This window comes from Prionailurus viverrinus, chromosome C1 (genome assembly GCF_022837055.1).
Source record: "Prionailurus viverrinus isolate Anna chromosome C1, UM_Priviv_1.0, whole genome shotgun sequence".
Classification (NCBI taxonomy): Eukaryota; Metazoa; Chordata; class Mammalia; order Carnivora; family Felidae; genus Prionailurus; species Prionailurus viverrinus.
In genome coordinates this window covers 195,741,695-195,765,961 of record NC_062568.1, presented here as the reverse complement: position 1 = coordinate 195,765,961, position 24,267 = coordinate 195,741,695, and the positions used below count along the sequence as shown (strand labels likewise).

General features: G+C 44.1%; 2 protein-coding genes across 2 annotated transcripts; one reads left to right on the top strand and one right to left on the bottom strand.

The window, feature by feature from the left end:
* Nucleotides 1–169: 169 nt before the first annotated feature.
* Nucleotides 170–7,235, bottom strand: LOC125173907 (pre-mRNA-splicing factor SYF2-like). The gene is made up of 7 exons (XM_047873565.1): nucleotides 7,156–7,235; nucleotides 6,813–6,926; nucleotides 4,524–4,649; nucleotides 3,740–3,857; nucleotides 3,305–3,395; nucleotides 2,426–2,524; nucleotides 170–1,415 (listed from the first exon to the last, which is right to left on the bottom strand). The coding sequence occupies exons 1-7, from the start codon at nucleotides 7,180–7,182 to the stop codon at nucleotides 1,250–1,252; spliced, it is 741 nt and encodes a 246-aa protein (XP_047729521.1). The 5' UTR covers nucleotides 7,183–7,235; the 3' UTR covers nucleotides 170–1,249.
* A 7,867-nt stretch (nucleotides 7,236–15,102) lies between these two features.
* On the top strand, nucleotides 15,103–21,546 carry LOC125173943 (pre-mRNA-splicing factor SYF2). Its single transcript, XM_047873607.1, has 7 exons — nucleotides 15,103–15,207; nucleotides 15,372–15,485; nucleotides 18,347–18,472; nucleotides 19,182–19,299; nucleotides 19,388–19,478; nucleotides 20,596–20,694; nucleotides 21,208–21,546. Exons 1-7 carry the CDS (start codon nucleotides 15,184–15,186, stop codon nucleotides 21,371–21,373), a joined length of 738 nt encoding a protein of 245 aa, XP_047729563.1. The 5' UTR covers nucleotides 15,103–15,183; the 3' UTR covers nucleotides 21,374–21,546.
* The last annotated feature ends 2,721 nt before the right edge of the window (nucleotides 21,547–24,267 follow it).

The window sequence follows — 24,267 nt, the reverse complement described above, 5'->3', positions numbered from 1 at the left end:
CAGGGCCGGATGCAGGACTTGATCCCATGACCATGAGATCATGACCTGAGCCAAAATCAAGAGTTGAACGCTTAACCAACTGAGCCACCCAGGGATCCCAACGGCTACATACATGTTAGAAGGGAATGATCACCAGTGGTATTAAATTGTCTTTAAAAACAAATGCTGATATATTTATGAAATTTTCTCTTTCAGATTTGGAATGCCCCCCATTAGGTATTCAGCATTTTATTCAACACATAGAAAAAGCCATACCAATCTGTCTCTCTGGACTTTTCTTAAAACTATTGTTGTGATAATAACAGTCTTTATCTTTCAGGTACTAAAATATTTACAGACAAAATTATACATCTAATATTTGCTTCAAAGTCACATGGGACTCATGGAGGAGAAAGTAGATAGAAGTGAAGAGGAAACAGGCTGGCTAGTTGAGGATTCCTGAAGAGAGACACTGGGTATACGGGATTCATTGTATTATTCTGTCTTCTATTGACTGTCTTGAATTCCCCATAAATGAAAAATTTTTTAATGTTTATACAGCGAAAGCACAGACTTCAGCATATATATATATATATATATATACGTACACACGAGTATGTATATGTGTGTATATATATACATATATATATATATATACACTTTCTTGTTTTAAATGTTTTAGTGTTTAGTAGGGATTCTATTCCACAGGATATTTGCTTTTTATAAAAGGAACTGTATATGTCAATATTCATAGAAGACAGTTCTGCTGCTTCCCGAACTTGGTCCTAAGCAGCCGTGGGTAGACAGAGCCCTCCAGTAGCCATGGCCACCTTCCTTCCTCCTCGCTGTACTTAGCTTCGGAGTCTACAAGCTCAAAAGGTTGCCGAGTCCAGCTCTAGATTTTGTCAAATTCTTAACAATATTCAAAGCAACAATGACTGCATTTACGTATGCTGCCGATCGTCTGAGGCCCAAACGCTTCAAAGATTAGTCATATACGTTTAAAATACATAGAAAAATAATTAGTATTTATACAAAGTAGATTTTTACAGACCAAGTACACTACATCTTAAAATGCATCTTCTATCCAAGCACAGAAATAGGGGAATATACATGGAAGTATATGTTTAAGAAAAACATTTATTTCCAAATGCTGATGAGGAAGGCATCGTAGAATGACTGCTGGTTTCCTGATAAAACTTTGAAGAGAACTTCAATTTGCCAGCATTGTCAAGCTTTTAAAAACAGTTCCTAACAGTTCCTGAAGGGATTAGACCGCTGTTCCTCTTTCCAAATTCTGTTTAATTTCAGCCGTATACTTCCCATAGAATCTTTCTGCTTTCTTGTTGAATTTAGCGTTCCTTTCATTAATGTAGTCGATGTCTGCATCGTCGTTATAAGGACGTCTCCGGCTGTATTTGTCTCGTTTTTCGATTCTGGTGGAAGAAGAAAATTTACAGGATTCAAAATTGCCTTCTTTTTTTATCCTAATAAAACACGGCCAGATAGTTATAAAGAGAACCAGTACACTTAGAATAGCCCACTTGGGGTTGGGGGCAGTTTTCGTCAACATCAGGCTGAAATTGCTAGTTGACGGCACAGCCCTGGGTATGAACCCTGAAATTCAAGAAATACAAACTCGTCTTCGGAATTCTTCTAAAAGAGCAGCGATACATTGTCAGCAACGGGACACATGAAATTCTACTTTAAAAAATAATTACAGTATTTATATTACTAATAACCACAGCTAACATGGAGCACAAATGTACCAGATACTATACATATGTACTATGTACTATTCTTTTTAACGTTTATTTTTGCGAGCAAGAGACAGAGACACAGTGTGAGTAGGGGAGAGGCAGAGAGAGAGGGAGACACAGAATTCGAAGCAGGCTCCAGGCTCCGAGCTGTCGGCACAGAGCTCGATGCGGGGCTCGAACTCACTAACTATGAGATCACGACCTGAGCCAAAGCCGGATGCTTAACCAACTGAGCCACCCAGGTGCCCCGAATTTTAATATATATATCACATATGTAACATGTTACATGTATTAACTCCTAAAATATAAATTCATTCTGCTCTGCCTAATATTCACCCATATCAGTATTAAGAAACACAAATATAACAAAGGTACATTTACTAGAACATTTGTACGTCTTCGAATAATGAACTGGTTATGAAGATAAAAGCCCTTAAAGAAGAATAATTTTCTTTGGACCTTTTCCTGCTTTCCTGATTATAACAACTCAATTTCAGCAACAGTTGGCATCTCCATCCCAAATCGCACGGACTCAACTCACACTTGCCATCTGTCCCCAAAATCACTACAGATGCTGAGTCAGAACGAGCAAGCACGGTATCCGCCCTTTCAATTCTCTCTCTGCACCCTCTGTCCATTTTGTCATTAAACGTTTAAAACTTCCGGCCGCTGTACTGAGTACTCACTGCTTTTCCAGATCTGTGACCATCCTATCAACCTCCTCTGTGGAAGGCACGTGTGTTCCGTGAAGAAGACTGTTGGATGTTGGGAAAAACTCTTCTCCACTGAAAAGACAGAATAGTTTTAGAGTGACACTACACGGTTCCACATTTTCAAATTTCAAACTGAGCCACCATTCATGGTGAGCGATACAATGCATACATAGATTTACTGTGGGATCCCAACTTTTTTTTTTTTTTTTTTTTTTTTTTAAAGAAAATTTAGAATTGGAAGGGACCTAAGACATCACCCACCTCCTCCAACACCTTCATTCTACAGATGAAAGAGCCAAGGGCCAGAGGTTAAAGGACTCGCTTCTCGGTTCAGGTTATTTCTCTTCCCACTAATGGGAAGGGTTCAGCAAACTATACCACCTGGTCTGCCACACATTTCACTGGGCCCCAGCCACGCCCATTTGTTCATGACTCCTCCACGGCTGCCTTCACATCACACCAGCGGGGCGGAGTGGTTGTGACAGAGACCGGAGCGTCCACAAAGCCTAAAGTATCTGCAGAAAAAGTTCACCCAGCCGGGCATTCGGCCTCCTAAAATATCTGAGTAACTATGATAATCTGGTTGTTAAACTCAACGCCCAGCTGGAAAAATAACAAGGTGGTAAGTTTACCTGCTGTGGAGTGAGCAATAAATGGTACTGTGAAGGCCAGAAAGCATTCTGAGGCAGATGTTGATAACCGGTACCCAAACATTCACGTGTGTTTGTCTTTATGCGTCTGTGTATGTATACACAACACACACACACACACACACACACACACACACACACACACACACCCCTATGTCCCTTCAGAATGAAAACAGGGCTTGCATCGTTCCTGTCAACTTACTGTTTTTCTCTCAGTCTCTCATAAGATTCCATGTCAGGTTTGATCTGTTTGGTCAGCCGATGATATTGACGTAACTGGGCAGCAGCATAATCTAAAGATAAAAGGAGAGTCAGAGAAATCTATTTCCCTGTTTCGTCATTACGATCCAGAGAATATCAAAATTATTAGTAATATTTGCACAAGACACTAAGCAGAGCTTCTGTCCTGAAGGTGCTGATAATACAGGCTTTTATCTTACCACAAAGAATAAAAAAAAAATTCAGGTGATTAAAGTACAGCCTTTTTTACTTCTGCCCTAATGAGACCCATTTGTATTTTTCTCGGGTTCAAGCCCCTTAGAGAATATTCCGTGAAGGGGCGTATCCTTTCTTAAAACCAGAAACACTAAAGGTAATGCTTACCTGACAGGGCCATTCAAGAAAATAACAGCTTTACCTGAGAATCCCAGGTCAGGGTTTTTCCTCTTCTTTTTCCTCTCCCATCTTTCCGCATCTTCCGCACTGATCTCCAGCAGCTTCACTTTCTCATAGTCTTCCCCTCTTGCGGCACATTCCTAAAAAGAAAGAAAATGTTAAATCCTGCAATTATGACAAAAGCAATTACTTGATCAACTTTAAATCAACATGGAATAAAGATATCAAGCAAAAAATAATGATTAATACTTGAAGCAAATCTGGGCATCTACTATGGTATGTAAGGAGTGCACCAATTTAAAATACATATTCAACGTTTCTCAGGTGTCAGACCCCCTTTTAAATGTTTTACACGCACTGAATCATTTTTTTATTTTTATTTTTAATCTTTATTTGAGAGAGAGAGAGAGAGAGAGAGAGAATGAGTGGGGGAGGGGCAGAGAGAGAGGGAGACACAGAATCCGAATCAGGCTCCAGGCTCTGAGCTGTTAGCACATAGCCCGACGTGGGGCTCGAACTCACAGACCCCAAGATCGTGACCTGAGTCGAAGTGGGACACTGAACCGATGGAGCCACCAGGCGCCCCTACTGACTCATTTAATTCGTAATTAACTCAAATAATTATTACAGTCCCCATTTTATAGTTCAGAAAACAGAGGCACAGAGAGGTTCAACAACTCCCCAAAGTGTTGCTACTAGTAAAAAGCAGAACCACCACGTGGACTCCAGCAGGCTGGCTCTTACTGTCTTGATTCAACAGAATAACTGAAGGAACAACTTATGGAGACAGCAGAGTAGATCCTAACCTTCTTCTTTTCTTCTTCCTGCAGTTCCCATTCCAGACGGGCCTTTCTGGCTTCCCAGTTAGCAGGTAACTTGAGTCTTTTATCTTCTTCAACAACTTCTTGGTGATTCAATTTGCGAGCCTCATTCTAAAACCGCGACACAAAAAGTCCGTCAGCTGAGACACAAAAATAAATCCAAACAAAATCTTGCGCACTTTGAGAAGGTCAAGTAAGTCACATTAACAAGGGGACGCCGTGTTATCCTAAAAGCAAGAGACGGCCAAAGGATTTTAAGCAAGGGGACAGCCTAATTAGGTCTGTATGTGCACAGTCAAGAAATGTGTTGGGCTGCACTGGGTTTGCTTTTCCAGAGGCCTGGAGTTTAAGGTCAGCTGTGCCTCCATTTAGCCACGTGACCCCTTTGCACGTAGGGTTGGATCGGACAAGGTTCAAAACGTGAAGAAGGCGTACTTAAGGAGACGTTAGATGGCAAGAAATAATATTACATCATATGAGGAGAAAGATATTCTACTTTCAATTCTCTTTTAATCCTGATTAACTCAAGGAAAAAGCCTCAACTTGGGGCTGAGGGCTTTAGCACCGATCTTAATATCTCTAACCTTTTCCAAGCCCCTCCTCTTTTTTAAATATTTTAATAGTTTACATTATGGCAAAGGAAAGGTATTTTCCATTTTAATTACTGTATGAAGAGTGTGATTTAAAATGAACTTAACTGGGGTCCCTGGGTGGCTTAGTCAGTTGAGCAGCTGACTCTTAGTTTCGATCTCAAGGTTCGTAGGATCGAGCCCCGCATGAGACTCTGCACTCACAGTATGGAGCCTGCTTGGCGTTCCCTCTCTGCCCCTCCCCACCTCGCCCATGCGTGTGCGCTCTTAAAAAACAGACTTAGAAAAAAAAATGAACCTAACTGCACAAGGCATAATAAGCATATCATCTTAAGGACAACGTAAGCTAGATGTTTCTCAGGTCACAGGTTGGTGGCCGTTAGTCCAGGAAGCCAGGTCTCCTAATTTCCAACCACATATATTTTACATAGTCCCTCCGAGTAAACACTTCTGTGCGTTTAATCCTTTATTAATGTTCTCTGGACAAAGAGAGGCACTGCTCGGAACTACCATCCCTCTTACATCCTCGTACCCTTGGCTCTGGCAACGCCCTCCGGTTGAAGACACCAAGAGCACACCCTGCAGCCAAAGTTGTGTGCGCTGCACTGAAGGAGACGGCAAACCACGGGCGCTGTGGGTATTCCAGTGAGGGGTGTTAAAGAGGGGCTAGCTACAGGATTTAGGTTTGTGTCAGGTGACTGGGGCGGGGGCATAAGGCTCAGGAGAGTGTGGTTGTGCTCTGGATTAGGCAGGGCATTCGACCACCAGGTGTTGTAGGTTCTTCTACAGGATTAACGGGGGGTGACTAATGCTGTCACTGGTCCTAACAGTCACTGGTGTGAGCAGAAGAGGGGAATGTGGGGTCACTTCTGTGGTTTGACCGGTCTTGTTTCTGTCTCACGCCACCAGTCAGAGTGATGTGGGACGTTTGTGAGACCACAGCCAAGCTGGCAGTCAGGCTCCCTAAGTTGAAATAGGCTGGAGCTGCTTTTTCCTTCCTCAGCTCCCACTGCAGCCAGTTGTTTGCTGGACTCTTAGCTCTGCTATGAATCGCCTTATTTGCATTTGTTCCTCCAGCTTCTTTGTCTGGTAATACCTTACACATCTTTCCAACGGCAGTTTAGGTGTCACCTCTTATGGGAGGCACTCCCAGGAACCCCTCAAACTGTATCCATCTCTCCTCTGCACTCCCAGGGCACTCTGCTCCTCACGTTAGCACGCCCTGGCTATAAAGCTGTCTCCTCTCCTTAAGAACAAAAGCCGTATCTGAATCATCTAGTTCCCCACCAACTAGCTGAGCCACTGACATTACAGGCTTGCAGAGATTTGCTGATTATCTTTGAAGGAACAGGCAACCAGCTCTCTTACTAACACTGGAGGAGTTTTTCTTCCGGTCCCCAGCTCTACATACCCCCTAGGTAAAACGAATTGTTTGTTATACAGCAGGGAGGCCGTTAGTAATAGAGACTCCCAAACCCAGCCCAGATGAGTTAAATCAGAAGTGGGTGGGAGGAGGGTTGTGTGTATTTTCAAAAGTGACTTCAATCTGTTGCCAGGGTTGAGAAGCACCGGGATAGATATTTCATTCCACTGAGACGATCTGCCAAGCACGCTTTTGCAGTTTCCGGTACGTCCACGAACGGGCACGGGGTGACCAGCCTCAGCTGCCTCCCGGGCTACTCACCCGCTTCAGGTGCAGCTCCCGGAATTTGCGAAGCCTCTGTTCGCGCTTCTGCGCGGCCAGCTCCGCCGCCGTCGCCAGGGGCTGCTCCCCCTCCTCCGCGCTGTCCACCGGCACCTGCGGCAAGAAAGACCCGCTGCGGGAGGGGTCGGCTCGGCTTTTCCCGTACTACCCTGGCCGATTCCCCGCCGGTCCCGAGCGGCCGGGCCAGGCCCTCACTCCAACCCCGACCTCGGTGTTTGCGCCTCCCTGGCCCGGCACCCAGACATCTCCTCAGCCTCTGGCCTTTGCCGTCCCCCAGAGCCTCCCCACACAAAAATCCTTGGGCAGAGCCGGCGGAACTTACCTTTTCGGCTAAAATTGCAGCCGCCATCACAAACTTTCCCTCGCCACTTCCGGCAACAACACACAACACTTCCGTCTGCCTTTGTCCCGCCCCGCCGATACATATTAAAATCAACCATTAGCCCCGCCCCTTCCTGGCCGTCTCTGGAACTTGGGACCAATCCCTGCCCCTTTTAGCAGTAGGAAGCTTTCGATTGGGTAGGGGCTTGCGCAGCCGCAAAAGGCCGCAGAGGCGAGGGCGGGGAGGGGTGAGGTGGGAAGAAGAGGCCCGGAAGCTCTCAGAAGCGAGTAGCTGCGAAGGGTTCCTGGCAGAAGGTCGCCCCGATTGCGTGCTACTCCCTCGAATGAAACGTGTTTCCCATTCGGCGCTTAGCCTCAGTGTCACCTCCTGCGAGGCAGGCGTCCCCTGACTACCTTGGCTCACGTAGGCCCTTGGTACTGTCACGTGGCAGCATTTTAATTCTCTTGGGTAGTGTGAGATATTTTTCTCTTCTGTGCCTTCTCCTTTTCCCCCACTGTAGAATTGTATAATGTTTCTGGACATGAGAGACTCCATTTTGAGAGAAGTTCCATTTTCCTTTATAAAACAAACAGCTAATGAACTCTGGAACTGAGCAGAAAGACCCTTGGAGTGGGCCAGAAACAGCAACTGTCTTAGGAGCAAGTCGTTCCTAAAGACAACAGGGGTACTGGCGTCTGCCCCATAAAACTGTCAGTGTGGACTTTACGAAGACAGAGTAATTAACGCATACTAGGAGTAGTTTTCGTTCATGAACAGCAATAAATCAGTCCATCAAAATGTAACCAAAAGCCGTTCAGCCTGTTAGTACCAATTGACTTTTTTTTTTTCTTTTATCCAAGTCATGTGATTGTCCCCCTTCCCCTTTCTCATAAAAATCCCTTGCTTTCCCCACACAAGGGACACATTTTTCTGTGCTGCCCGAATTGCAATTCTGAGACCCCAAATAAAGGCCTTTGTACTTTTAAATTTTGCCTCATTTTCCTCGGTCAACTTTTTTTTTTTTTTTTTTTTTTTTTTTTTTTGTATGTAAGCACCCGGGAGGGCAGAGAGGGAGACACAGAATCTGAAGCAGGATCCAGGTCCTGAGCTGTCAGCACAGAGCCTGAACTCAGGAGCCGTGATCATGACCTGAGCTGAAGTCAGACACTTAACCCACTGAGCCACCCAGGCGCCCCTCTCAGTTAACATTTCTGGTGTCAGAATGGTGTGGGATGGAAGCAACAAACCACTCTGACTCCTGCACCACCAACGCAGTTGGATTTCAGGAAGGGTACCCTCCTGAGCAAATTGTGCTCTGCCTTCTCCCCAACCGGCTCTGAGTTCTGGTGGCAAATCTTCTTGGCTCCCAACCTCCCATTTTTGGTTAAGGTGTCTTTCTGGTGCCAGTTTCTATCTCTTTGATTTACAGAGATACGCTCTCTTCTCTGGTGATTCATTACTCAATGGGGTGTTTGGTTTCAAAGATGACTGCTGGAGAGCAGCCCCTGTCTGGAAGCCCAGCTGTTTATGTTCAAGTCTTGTGGGTCCATTTCTTGTAAGTTTCTGGCTCGTTGGCCCAATCTGACTGAAAATGACTTGTTACAATGGCCACTTTGGGCATCTTTGGAGATTCCAAAATTAATGTATTTGCCTGCACAACTGGAAAATGAAAGCAAAACCAAGCATCTAGGGTGGGAAGCATTATTTAAATTGGTATTTGGAGTGTCCAAGAATTAAATAATTCTAAACTTCCTTCCTTATAATAACGCTAAACTTTCTAAAGCTAACTGTAACCGCTTCCAAAGAGGATCTAAACTAGGAAAGCTTGTGGAGTCTTCTGAGCTAACCCTTGTTGCTCGTCTTCAACCTTCTCCCTCCGCTCTCCACCCATACGAAATCCCAGCCTAGCTGAACTCCCATTCTATAATGGGATCCTCCTGTCATCCAAAACTCCTTCTAAAGTTAAACCTAATGAAGGAGGCTCTGAAACGTCATCAGTTAGTTACTCTCCTTGGACTAAGGCAGAATTACAAGCCATTTCCAAGGGCTTGCCAATGCCTTTGAAGACCCTCCAGGATTTGCTAAGGAATTCAACTTAGTTATTTAGATCTGTGAACCTGGTTATTCTAACCTTTATTGATTTATCTATATGCTTGTGAATGGTGGCCATGCAAGAGAGTGGATGGGAAAACTAGGCTACACATAGTATTTGGATGATTTTTCTAAGTGAAAAGGCTACAGGAAAAAAAAAACACAGAAGCTTTTAAGCCAACTGAAGAATTAAATAAAACTATTCCTGGGTTTTTCCAAAACCCAGATTAGATTAGAGATACAGATTAGAGATACAGAGATACAGATTAGAGATACAGATTAGAGAAAAATTCAGCAATGTACTCCACGGACAGATGAACCTGATTTTGATTGTTATGATAGACAGGAAAACACTTTTAAACAATACTCTGATATTGACAAAATTAACCATGAAATCTCCTTTTAATTTAACTCCATCATTGCTAACAGGTTAGAAGGTGAACTCAGTACTTTAGTTAAATGACAGCAACTCAGCCGGGCCACTATGGAGCCTCATGATCTGGTTAATTTGGCTGATCAGTTATCTCGCACCACAGAATGAGCAGCGAAAAAGAAAGGACACACAAGTCCAAGCTTCTCAGATCATGTGTCTCCAATTACAACAATTAACAATCCCCAGAAATTCCCAAAGTCTTCAGGGTCTTTGTCATGTCAAAGGTATTTGCAATTACTGCAGAAGAACCTGGCTGTTGGAAGAGGCTTGCTGCAAAACGTCAAGACAAAGTCAGTGGCAAGAGCCTCAGAGCACTTTCCCCTCTAAGGATACTAGCACCTGGGGAAGAATGATCATATGGCAGAACAGGGTGGCTCTGAAGACAGGAGGGGGGTCTTCCCATGACTTCAAACTCACACCTTAGGGGAAATAAATCTTATTATTGGGAATGAGGTGACAGGAGCTCTTATGGTCATGGGAGCAACACCATCAGTTTTCAAACCCACCAGCCTCTCTGTCCTGCTTCCTCGGAGTACAGAAACACTACAAATGGTGGGAGTGGCTAATACCCCGGGACAGTTTTAAATCCTAACCTATCCCTTTTTCAGCTGGGGCCTTTACAAGGCACTCATGGGTTCCTTCTGGTCCCTGAATAGGAATTCACCTGTTAGGCCACAATTTTCTTGAGACTTATCAGGCACACATTTCCTTCTCTCAAAAAGGGTAAATCCTTTTTAAAAAAAAGTTTGGGGAGCCTGGGTGGCCCAGTATGTTGAGCTCCTGACTCTTGATTTCAGCTCAGGACATGACCTCACCATTTGTGAGAAGGAGCCTTGCATCAGGGCAGAGCCTGCTTGGGATTCTCTTCCTCTCTCTCAAAATAAATACTTTTTTAAAGTGAAATAAATAAATAAATAAATAAATAAATAAATAAATAAGTCAAAAGTGGGTGCCTGGTTGGCTTAGCGGAGCACCCAACTCTTGATCTCAAGGTCATGAGTTCAAGGCCCATGTTGGGTGTAGAGATTTCTTAAAAAGTTGGGGAGAGGGGACGGAGGGTATTTTTGGAAATAGCAAAATAGCACACAAAAAATTCTACACAAGAGGAGCCTCCATCAATACCTTGCTTTTCTGTAATTCAAAACGTATAGCACCACCCCCCTCCCCCCCCCACCACCCCAGACACTGTCCCTGACACCCTTTGGTCCAAGTCCTGCTGACATCAGACGCATATACACTCTGCCCCTTCCATCTGGATGATCAGATTGAGCATTCCAAACCACTCCCAGACATTACACAGTCTGAAGTCATTGAAGGGATTAAGCCTATAATTGAGGAATATATATATAGGTTTGATTATTCCATGCACGAGTCCTTATAAAATGCCAATTCTTCCCATACCAAAACCTCGTGGTGGAGGATGGAGGTTTGTACAGGACCTCGGAGCACTAAATAACATTGTTGTTCACACCACACACTCGTGCCTCGCCCTCACCCTTTACTCTCCGCTATCCCCCCAGACAGCAAATCACAGTAGTGGATTGGTGTAGTGCCCTCTTCAGTACACCTATGCACGCAGAGAGCCAATTTTTGTTTGCCATCAGCTGGGAAGGAAAAAAACTATACCTGGACAGTCGGATCTCGAGGTTACACTGAGAGCCCTACTTATTTTCCCCAAATCTTAAAAGCAGATGTCACTGATGTAACCTTCCCGCAAAATTCTACTTATTCTAAGATGTGCACCTCTTCTTTGCTCCCCTCCATAAAGAGTGGGTCCAATTGACAGTATCCACCTGTTAAAATAGCTAAAAAAGGACGAAGGTACCAAAAGAAAAAATTACAAGTTAAAATGCCCTAAATTCCCTCCCCAACTTGCACTCTGTCTCTCTCTCTCTCAAAAATAAAAATTTTAAATGCCCCAAACCGGAGGATGGGGGTGGAGGTGGAGAAAAAAATAAATTAGAAAAAAAATAGGGGCGCCTGGGTGGCTCAGCCGGTTAAGCATCCGACTTCAGCTCAGGTCATGATCTCACGGTTCATGAGCTCGAGCCCCGCATCAGGCTCTGGGCTGACAGCTAAGAGCCTGGAGTCTGCTTTGGATGCTGGGTCTCCTTCTCTCTCTGCCCCTCCCCTGCTCATTCTCTCTCTCTCTCTCTCTCTCTCTCTCTCTCTCTCTCTCTCTCTCTCTCTCTCTCAAAAAAGAATAAACACTGGGAAAAAATGTAAAAATAAATAAATAAAATGCCCCAAGTTAAACATTTGGGATATGTCATTAGCAGACAAGGATTTTCTCTTCAATCCTGAAATAGGAAGCATTAGCTCCTTTCCCCTTCCTCAAACCAAACAACAGTTGTGGGGATTCCTGGGACCAGCTGGATATTGCTGAAGTGGGATTCCTAATTTCTCTGCTATTGCTCAATCTTTAAATGTCTTGCTTAAGGCACTCCAACCTAGAGCCCTTCCACTGGTTTCCTCAAAAACCAACCACAGGCTTTTGAGGAGGTGAAACAGCTCACTCCATCCCTGCTCTGGGGCACCCCAATGATCCACTGTCCTTCTTCCTCTTTGTTCACCAACGTGAAGGTAACGCTTTAGGAATTTTGACATAGAGACACGGAGACCAACACGGGTCTGTACGACAACTGCAATAATGTAATAGCTGGGCCAAAGAGTAAATGCCATTGTAATTTGTATAGATATTGCCAAATTGCACTCCCTAAGAGTTACCCCAGTCCTACATGACCTCTCCATTTGGCCTGGGCTTCCTCAAAGAATGGTGGCTGGGTTCAAAGAAACAAGCATCTCAGGGCACTTGGCTGGCTCAGTTGGAAGGGCCTGCAATTCTTGATCTCAGGGTTGTGAGCTTGAGCCCCACGTTGGGTGTAGAGATCACTAAAGAAATAAATAGAAACTCAGGGGGAAAAAATGGATCCCAAGAGAACCAGGTGGAATCTGTTTCACCTTTTATGACTTTGCCTCAGAAGTCACATAGTGTCATTTCCTCCATAGTCACATATTCAAGGATAGGGACATAGATCATGCCTTTTCTTGAGGCGTGTCAATGTCACATTGTAAGAATAGCACATAGAGTGGAAGATCTTCTATCATCCTGGAAATTTTCTTTTTTTTTTTTTTTTTTAATTTTTTTTTTCAATGTTTATTTATTTTTGGGACAGAGAGAGACACAGCATGAACGGGGGAGGGGCAGAGAGAGAGGGAGACACAGAATTGGAAACAGGCTCCAGGCTCTGAGCCATCAGCCCACAGCCTGACGCGGGGCTCGAACTCACGGACCGCGAGATCGTGACCTGGCTGAAGTCGGACGCTTAACCGACTGCGCCACCCAGGCGCCCCATCCTGGAAATTTTCAATTGCCCACGCAACTCTCTCTTTTTACTAAATCCATGTAAATACAACTTGAACAAAGAATTCTTTAAGACTTCAAAACACTATAGGGGCACCTGGGTGGCTCAGTCGGTTGAGCATCTGACTTCAGTTCAGGTCATGATCTCACAGTTTGTGGGTTCGAGCCCCACATCAACTCTGGGCTGACAGGTCAGAGCCCAGAGCCTGCTTTGGATTCTGTGTCTCCCTCTCTTTCTGCCCCTCCCCCCTCATGCTCTGTCTCTGTCTCTCAAAAATAAGTAAATGTTAAAAAAAAAAATTTTTTTTTGAAGACTTCAAAAGACTATGAAATTGTTACCATGGCCCGTGAAAAGAACTGTGCTGGGTATTTTTTTTGCTCCTTTACAACCACCCTCCTCCAGTGTCCACCCACCCATTTGTGGGTGTTCTGCACCCACAAATGCTGGCCTGAATGGACTACATCAATAAGCCCTCTTGTTTATTGTTCTCTTCTCATTGGGTCTTGCCAATGAGTGGCATCTACAAAAGAGAAGTCTGGGAGAAATGAGGTCAGGATACTTATTCCCTGCCTGGATTATGGTTGCATTTCTTTTTAAAATTTTTTTTTCTTTTTTAACATTTTTATTTATTTTTGAGACAGAGAGAGACAGAGCGTGAATGGGGGAGGGGCAGAGAGAGAAGGAGACACAGAATCGGAAGCAGGCTCCAGGCTCTGAGCCATCAGCCCAGAGCCCAATGTGGGGCTCGAACCCACAGACCGTGAGATCGTGACCTGAGCTGAAGTCGGACGCTTAACCGACTGAGCCACCCAGGCGCCCCTATGGTTGCATTTCTTTACTCACAGCCTCTGTCTGGAGACCCTCCCCCATCCCGTCCTTCCCTTGCCTCTTTAGGATTAGGGGTAGGAATGGCTTCCCTCTGCTTCTAGCCCCAGAATGCTTCACTTTCTTTCGCTGGTTTCTCTTAACCCAGTCTACAGCTTTGCCAACAGCCCTTTCATTAAACTCTCCTTAAGTACTTGGTTTTGGTTTCTAGGGCTCTGACAAAATATTCTGCAAAACCTGTAATTCTGCTGTGATCTTACTGAAAATAATTTTGCCACTGACATTTCTGTGTTCCTAAAGAATAGAAATACTTGTAAGACTCCTCTGTCAATTCATTCATGATACAGAAAAAAACAAAGGCCTACATTTGCTGCTTTATAACTAGTTAAGAAACCTGTTTCATTTAAATCAACAGCATCAAACAAGTAATTCCACACTTATTTAATTACACTTAAGTAAACGCAACAAAGCAGAAAGTATGAAGAGCTACAAGAGGGACACTGACCCTTCAGGTGGTGGTGGTTAGGGCTTTCCTGAAGAAAGACACTTAAGAAAATCTCAGACAGGAGGGGACACATCTAATGCCAACTGATTAAAAATCAGCAGTTCTCATCATTGGCTGCGGGTCAGGTGACTAGTCACAGATACTTCATCCATATTATCTAATTTGTCCTCAAGCTGCTATGTTGACATGGGTATTGCTGTATTATTTTTCATAGATGATGAACCAAAGAATAGACTAATTTGTCAATAAATAAGAGCGATTATACAGTTCATTATTGAATGAATGGACAGATGTACAAAGAACGGCGTTCTGTGCAGAATTTTCCGAAGAAAGTCAAAGCCTCAAATTAATCCAGGAAATCTTACCGCATCATGAAGATGCTCGAGATCCCAAATAACCCCCAATTTGTTCCTTCTTTTCGATTCGTTACTCAGAAATTTGAACTACAAGGCTGGCCAGTTGACGGGCACAACCTGTGCTCTAGGTCGCTTTCTCATACATTTGGTGGCTTATTCCCTTTTTTCCCCTTTTCCTCCTCTTTACCTTCCCCAACGCCGTTGACGCCCAGTCTCCGGTTTTACCCACGTCGACCTGGTGGCTCCACTCAAGGCGCCTGCGCACAGGCCTGGCCCAATCGGACACCACCCAGGGCTGCGGCGGGCGGGGATTGGTTCCTCATGGCCCAAAGCAGCAGAAAGGGGCGGGGTTTCTCCGGAAACCTGTGGCGCCTGGCCGCCGGAAGTGAGCCAGAGAGTCTGAAAAGTTGTTTGTTGTCGCCGGAAGTGTGGAGGATAAGGCGCTGTCGGGTGATGGCTGCGGAGGCTGAGGATAAGGTGGGTGGCAGGCTTTGTCCGGGGGTCTGGGATAGGAGCGTCTGCGGGTAGAGGTTTGGCCTAGACATCGAGGCGATGCCAGAGAGGGAGGCGCACACACCGTGGGGGCGGCGGGGGGAATCGGCCTGGGCCGCCCCGGCTCCAGCGGGTCCTCCTCGCCGCAGGTGCCGGTGGACTGCGCGGAAGAAGGGGAGCTGCCCCCAGCTGCGGCCACGGAGCTGGCCGCCCAGAAGCGCGAACAGAGGCTGCGCAAATTCCGGGAGCTGCACCTGAAGCGGGTGAGTGGCCCCGGAGGCATCCGAGACCTGTCACCCAGGCAGGCCTGTGCGCGTTTGCGGAGGGACGGGGAAGCCGCACCAGCGCGCCTGACAGACCCGCAGGGCAGAGGAAGATCTTTCCCGGCGGACCGCAACCCCGGGAGCACACTGGAATCACTTGGAGAACTTTTAAAAAATGTTCATGCTTAGGCCTCACTTCCAGTGTCCTATTTAATCAGTTTCTCGACCCAGACATTGGTATTCTTCTTTTTAATTTTTTTTAATGTTTGCTTACTTTTGACAGAGAGAGACAGAGAGACAGAGCATGAGCGGGGGAGGGGCAGAGAGAGAGGGAGACAGAATCTGAAGCCGGCTCCAGGCTCTGAGCGGTCAGCACAGAGCCCGACGCGGGGCTCGAACTCACAAACCATGAGATCATGACCTGAGCCGAAGTCAGATGCTCAACTGACTGAGCCACCCAGGTGCCCCTGGTATTCTTCTTTTTAATCGACCTCTCCCTGGAGCCTCCTCTCAGCCCGTGATTCTGTCAAACCCTTCTTTTTATGGAGGGGGGATACCGCGGACCAGAAATGGTCCAAGGAGTTTGTTTGTTGTCACACAGCAAGTTGGCTACTCATTCATTTGTACAAAAAGTGCCCACCACCCCCACCGTCCCCCCAGCTTCTAATGTGCCATAGCCAACAAGATAGTGCGGGTACTTTGGCAAATAGGAGAAGTCTTCTGCCTGGTTATGGAGGCAGGTCCATAACCAATAATGACTCCACGACTTGTAAATGCCATTTTAGAGGGAGGAACAAAGTGTCTCAAATACAGAGAAGGAAAAAAAACAACTAAAGACTGGTGGGACAACTAAGCTGCTTGAAAGATGAGTAGGATATTATCAGACAAGGAGATGGGAGGGAGAGGTATCCAAGCAGTAGCAACTAGTGGAAAGGCAGAGTCCTCATTAGGGTGGGGGGGGGGGGGGCCCGCAGGCAGCTGGAGACAGGGTATGTGTCAGGAACGTAGTTACCCGTATTTGTCCAGAAGAACTCCATCTGAAAACTAGTCAAACACACATACTTCATTTGAAACCCTCTGTAGAGAATAGGGTGGATGACGCTTGAAGAATAATACAATTTGAACCTCACCCTTTTGCAGTCTTTCACGAATCACTGGATGTAGGTAATCAGTAACTGCAAACATCACAAAAAGGGAGCAAATCAGAGATTGCTTGTGTCTTGATAGAAGTATAGAACACTAGTTCCATATAATAGAGTTGTTAAAAATAACCTGAATTGAATGAAACCACCAGACCTAAAATTTACAGCCAATACAGGGGTCCACGGAGTATGCGAAAGGACATCATAGGAAGGCAACTAGCACTTTGAGAAACAGAGGACGGTCAACCTGATCAGTTTCACAGTCCCCAAAAAAGCAGGGGGCAAAAAAAGATGGAGAAGGAAAGTATAGATAAAATAAACGTTAGGAGATGTATTGACTAATCCCAATATATGGAACTTGTCTGAATTCAAACTGTCAAAATAATGAAGCCTTGAGACCATCAGGGAAATATGAACTTTACAGGATATTTGATATTAAGGTATTAATGATTTGGGGAATGTGATGATGGTATTGTTGTTAAAGAGGTATTAAAATACTTACAGGTGGGGGGGGGAGGGGAAAGCGTCAGAAATCAAGAAATTTGAGTCTTGGCCTAACTCTGCCACTAACTCTGAGCTAAAAACTTTCTCAGCTTCATAAACAATAGGGGAATTAGGTTGGAGTCCTCATATCACCTTCATGGTTTATACATGTGACCACCTGTCTGCTTGTCCAGTGTTTTTCTTTAAATTGCTATTTAAATTTAATATTACTATTTCAATGGTAATTTAAAATTTTTATGTCTTTTTAATCTTTAGGTTTGCTTTTCATCTTTTCTGTTACTAGGTTTTGTTTTGTCTTTGAGTTTTGTGTTTTGTTTGTTTTCAGTTCTGGGAAGTCATTCTGTTTAATTTGGTTGGTAAAAAGATTGGCTTTTTTGTAGTTTTCCAGTCAAGATTTTGTGGTTGCATTCTGATGATGTCTCCTGCCCCACTTGTTTTTAAAAGGTGTTAAGAAAGGTGTTTTCGTGGGGCACCTGGGTGGCTCAGTTGGTTAAACATCTGACTCTTGGTTTCGGCTCAGGTCACGATCTTACAGTTCATGCGTTCGAGCTTTGCGTCGGGCTCTGTGCTGACAGCGCGGAGCCTGCTTGAGATTCTGTCCCCTCTCTCCTTGCCCCTCCCCTACTCACTCTCTCTCTCTCTCTCTCTCTGTCTCAGAAATAAACATTTAAATAAAAAATATGTTTTAAGTGTTTTCAGAGGTGTTAAACTCATTAGTCACTGAGAATTTGTCTTGGACCCAGTTTGAACTAGAGATGAAAATAGCATGTGACTCTCAGTATGTGATTTGGTGGCATTCAGTAGCATGTAGCATCCTCTCGAGTAACTCTGTACCATGGAACTCAATACTGTGGGAAGCCCAGTTTCATCCGGTCCTAAAAAACTTGCTTACGTCTCACGGCCAGAGAGAGTCAAGTCGGTATGTCCCTCAGGCTTCTTACTCCCAAACCGTCGTTCTTTCCATCCCTACCACACGGTTCCTTGAAGGTAGGAAAAGAATATTTAAAGCTATAGATAGAGGTGTTTACCTCCTAATCTCCCGCTCCCTAAAATTCCCCACCACGGATCCCCGCGTAAAATTCTCTAGTGACTCTCTTCCTTTCAGGATAAAATCCAGAAAGTTTGCTTTGGACGCCTGCCATACTAGGAGACAGGTCATGTCTATTTAGATTTGTTTCCGTACCTGGGCTGACAAGTTTTGTGTCCTGGTGGCAGAATGAAGCTCGAAAGTTAAACCACCAAGAAGTTGTGGAGGAAGACAAAAGACTTAAATTGCCTGCAAACTGGGAAGCTAAAAAAGCTCGTCTCGAATGGGAGTTACAGGAAGAAGAAAAGAAAAAAGTAAGTACAATCCGCTCCTCAACAAGCTGTGGATTCCAGGGCGTGTTGTGTTTTGTCACGACAGCGTAGGGCACGGGAGGTAAGCATTCTGGCTCCGGTCTCCTCAGCTGCCCCTTAGAGAGCTGTGAGAATAAAATACGTGGAACACCTAACAACGTGTCTGTGAGCTACAGTAACAAAAGCTCCAACAATAAGAAACTGTAGGGGCGCCTGGGGGGCTCAGTCGGTTGAGCGTCCGACTTCGGCTCAGGTCATGATCTCAAGGTTTGTGAATTCGAGCCCCGCGTCAGGCTCTGTGCTGACAGCTCGGAGCCTGGAGTCTGTTTCGGATTCTGTGTCTCCCCCTCTCTCTGCCCCTCCCATGCTCATGCTCTGTCTCTCTCTGTCTCTCAATAATAAATAAACGTTAAGAAAAAAAATTTTTTAAGAAACCGTAAAGCTCATGCGTCTCCCCTGTGTCAGTTCCTGGTTGAGCAGCCCAAGTGACCTGGCCTGATCCAGCTGCAGGGGAGGTTGGGAAATGGGCAGCCCTGAGCCCAGGAAGGAGAGGAGAAAGCATTTCAGTAGACACCTAATGTGTCCACCACAGCTGTTTTTGGTGTCGTTACAGATGTATTACTTTTTAGAGATCGTAGCCAATTCCACAGTTTTCTTTTCAGGCTAATCAACTTACAGTCTTGATAGCAGTCATGTTTTTCCCCCTTTTTAGGAATGTGCCGCAAGAGGGGAAGACTATGAGAAAGTGAAGCTGCTGGAGATCAGTGCGGAAGATGCGGAAAGATGGGAGAGGAAAAAGAAGAGGAAAAACCCTGACCTGGGATTCTCAGGTAAAGCTGGCTTTTATTTCATTGAATGTGCCTCTTAATAACAGGGCTACTAATGCCCCATCTAAAACAGTCTGGGCTCTCATTTTAGATTATGCTGCTGCCCAGTTACGCCAGTATCATCGGCTGACCAAGCAGATCAAACCTGACATGGAGACATATGAAAGACTGAGAGAAAAACAGTAAGTCAGTGTGACTTAATAGTGTTTTTTGTTGTTTTGTTTTTTTGTTTTTTTTTAGAAAGAGTGTGAGCAGGGCAGAGAGAGAGAAATTTTCTTTTTTTTAAACTTTTTTTTTTTTTTTTAACATTTATTTATTTTTTGGGACAGAGAGAGACAGAGCATGAACGGGGGAGGGGCAGAGAGAGAGGGAGACACAGAATCGGAAACAGGCTCCAGGCTCCGAGCCCCAGAGCCCGACGCGGGGCTCGAACCCACGGACCGCGAGATCGTGACCTGGCTGAAGTCGGACGCTTAACCGACTGCGCCACCCAGGCACCCCAAGAGAGAAATTTTCTTAAGTAGTCTCCATGCCCAGCATGGAGCCCAACATGGGGCTCAATCCCATCACCCTGGGATCCCCACGATCCTGAGATCATGACCTGAGCCAAAATCAAGAGTTGGATGCTCAACCGACTGAGTCACCCAAGCATCCCAATAGCGTATTCGTTATATGCTACTGGAAGGGCTTGAATTTAAGAGTGCTGATTCTGGAGCTTTGCTTCCTGGCCTTGAGTTCTGGTTCCACCACTTACTAGACCTGTCATACAGTTTTTCTCCTTGTTTCCTCATCTGTATACAGGAAATAATAGTAGTGTTTATCTCCTAGGATTATTGTGAAGATGAAATGTATTCATACGACGTACTTAATGTTTGACACATAGTACTGTGTCATCATCCTCATGATTACTGTTGCTATTCTATGTCCCTTACCTGTGCACTTGTGCAGTAAGCATTGCTAAGCTACACTTTCTTTCCCTAAGACAGGTAGTGTGCTTAAGGTCAAGACTGTTTCAGTGTGGAGAGAGCACTAAGTTGGGCAGAGGACACCGTGTTTTCATTCAAGCTCTTTCATTTGTATGAACTCAGCCTCCCTTTGTGTCCATTAGCCTCTGGTCCTCAGCTGGCACCTCATTTGGGTACTGGAATATATAATTTCTTAAATATCTTCTCTTAGGTCTGATTTCTAGTTCTTTGAAATCAACTCTGATCACAAAGATTTCCATTTTTGCCCACTAAACATTGTCCAGTTCTGATGGCATAGAATCTATGGTGTTACTTACACCCCGCTCTTTCTCAGTGGAGAGGAGTTCTACCCAACATCCAACAGTCTTCTTCACGGAACACACGTGCCTTCCACAGAAGAAATTGATAGGATGGTCATAGACTTGGAAAAGCAGTAAGTACTATAATGCAGCCTTCAGCTTTGTACTGATTTCATGCCTTGTGACAAAAATAACTCCATGGTCTTCAAGTGTAGCAATGGGGTAGAGAGTAAGGAGGACTTGAATTACTAGTTTGAAGAGTGGTCCCATTGACCATCACTTGTGTATTTGTTTTGAATAGGATAATTATTAGGCAGAACCAGCAGTATACTATAAACTCTGAAAGTAGTGTAATATATCACTGCCCTTGTATTTCAACATGACCCTGGGTTATTTCCCAATCTGAAGACTAGATCTGAAGTAAAGTACTATTGACTTACAAATTCAGGAAAGCTCACTGAACCCATTTCTTTATACAGAATTTCCTAACAATACTGCCTTCCATCTTAACTATGAGAACAAAAAAAGCAGCTTGGAATTTTGTATATCTGTTTCCATTACTGAATTTTATATTAACTATTTGAGCAGGTTTTATTAATATCAAAAAAGAAAGTAATTTTGAATGTTATAAATTTTTCTTCCTCTAGAATTGAAAAACGAGACAAATATAGCCGGAGACGTCCTTATAACGACGATGCAGACATCGACTACATTAATGAAAGGAACGCTAAATTCAACAAGAAAGCAGAAAGATTCTATGGGAAATATACAGCTGAAATTAAACAGAATTTGGAAAGAGGAACAGCAGTCTAATCTCCTTCAGGAATTGTTTTGACTGTCAAATTATAACAGTAAATCAGGGCTCTGTTAGCTCTCTTTTTATAATTTGTGAAGATGTGTGCTATGACTATTCATTTTCACTCATATATATATTTATTATTCACTTGTTTCAGAAAAAAATATGTCTTGTGTTTTCTGTATTCAAAGTGTGTGCTTCGTGTGTGCATCCTGCTGGGCTTTATTCCTAGTTACAAACGTGAATAGAATCATCATCCTTAGATTCATCTTGTTGGACTTGACCTACACTTGAACTTGGGAGCTTCAGAGATAGAATGTAAATTGGTACTAACTCTTCTTGTAAGCTATGGTAGGCGGTGAAAGGAAAGGGACAGTGGCTCCTGGAAATTCACCTTCAGCCCCCCTACCCAGCAGCAGTCACATTTAACAGGTGCTTGCCTATACCATGCTCTACCCCATGGCCCACGTACATTTATAGGGCAAGCACAGAAGGTAGGAACCTGATTCTCTAATGACATTTTGTAAATACACCATTTTCAAAAAGCAAATTTCCTTGGAAGAAGGTAAATTAAAACATTTGGTCAAAGTATTAGTAAAACTTACATAATACAATCTTTTTTTTTTTTTTTAATTTTTTTTTTCAACGTTTTTTATTTATTTTTGGGACAGAGAGAGAGCATGAACGGGGGAGGGGCAGAGAGAGAGGGAGACACAGAATCGGAAACAGGCTCCAGGCTCTGAGCCATCAGCCCAGAGCCCGACGCGGGGCTCGAACTCACGGACCACGAGATCGTGACCTGGCTGAAGTCGGACGCTTAACCGACTGCGCCACCCAGGCGCCCCAATACAATCTTTTTTTAAAGCCTAGTTGAAACGTTAACCTTATTTCAACTGTTAATTAGGACATGTAGTTTCAGTAGTAATTATGGGAAATATGGGACAGAAAACCTGAACGTCTGGAGTATCCCATAAAAGTAGAGATCATGTCAGTTTACGTGACTAAAAAGACTAGGACTGGGATCAGTAAGTTGGGCACACCAGTATTTATTTAGTGAACCAGTATTTATGAACATGAAAAGATGTTCCCATCTAGAGAGGCTTGTAGAAGGCAGAGAAAAAAATCCAGCATGTACATACTATTTACACTTGCCTCTGCAGAATGCAAACAGAAACAGTAACTTTGACTTCCTTTTCAAAACAATTCAAGACAAATACTCATGCGGCCCAATCTTCTCAAAAAGGTAATAATCTGCCAGTTGTATGAGGTTCTCCAGTATTTTCAAAGAAAACATATACCATAGTACTAAGGGGAAAAGAGGAAGGAAAGATTAGTCGGGATAGGTTTCAGAGAAGTCCTAACAACCTGGATTTAAAGGAAAAATAGATTTCTCTAAAGGAGAAAAGCACTCCCAACAGCCACTGCTGCTTTAAGCAAGAGATGTGTGATTTGAGGACTACTCTGAAGGTGACTGGATGTTCAAAGTCACCCATTCTAACAGGCAATAGCAATCATAACAATTAATATACACAGTAATAAGTTCAGAGTAAGAAAAGTTCATCTTGAAGAGCTGATGGGGTAGGCACTGGAAAAGAGCTCAGGAAATTGATCTTCGGTTAGTAGATGGTAGTTAAAGGCAGACAGTGGAGGAAGTTGCCAAGAGAGCCTGTAGAGGGAGAAGCAGGCCAAGGATGAATCCTAACAACGGGCAGGGCGAAGGACAAAGGGCCAGTGTAGAAAATGGAAGAGGTCAAAATAACAAATGCGTGTAAATCCCTGAAGGCAATTTTGAGGACTTTTATAAAGAAAGCATTAAAAGTAAGCACTCTTAAAGATGACATTTTACTAAACTTAATAGAGGTTTACGGCAAACAAGGCGAAAGAACAGCATGCTACTGTGAGTTAACACGATTTCTCTAGTTTACGCCTTAAGAAAAAAACAAAGCGTTAACACCTGAACCTATACACAGGGATGTGCTTTCCAAAATGGTGGTCACCCACCATATGATCATCTACTGATCCCCTGAAAAAGTGGCCAGGACAAATTCAGGTGTGCTTTAGGTCTAAAGTACATGCCGGATCCCGATACTTGGTACAAAAAAAAGCAAAAGAGCACTATTTATTGTAACATTGAAATGCTATCTTAGATACACCGGGGTAAAAAAATTACACTACTTTTTTTTACCTTTTTTTTAATGTTTATTTTTGAGAGAGAGACAGTGTGAGCAGGGGAGGGGCAGAGAGAGGGAGACACAGAATCTGAAGCAGGCTCTGGGGCTCTGAGCTGTCAACACAGAACCCGATGCAGGACTCAAACCCACGAACCTGAGCTGAAGTTGGACATTTAACCAGTTGAGCCACCCAAGCCCCCCTGTTTTACCTTTTGCAATGTGGTTCTTATTTCTCCTGGATAGCACTGAATTTGTCTCTTGGTACAATTTTTCACCATCAGGACCATCTATGCTGCTCACCAGTTATACAGTGATAGGGTATCTATCACACCTGGGCAACTGCATCCCACTAATGATGGCCAGTCGGTTTACACACACACACACACACACACACACACACACACACACACACACATTGTTAAGTTATCTTCTGTGTTACAAAGCCCAAAAACTGACACCACCATAGACCTGACCATGCCCAACAGACAAGGTCAATTTAGACAACAGTAATAGTACACCTGACAATTATAAAAAAGAAAAAGAAAAAAGGATATAAACTATACTCTCTTCAGGGCATTAGAAATAAAGAGAAAATGAGCCAACAGACTAAGAAATCAAAGAGGAAATAGCAAAGCCATTCAAGCATGCTAACAAGGTTGAAGGAAAAGCTAATGGTTAAGGAGGAAGGATCACTGTAGAAGCAAATGTCAGAAGGTGTAGGTGCAGACCGTTCTTATATG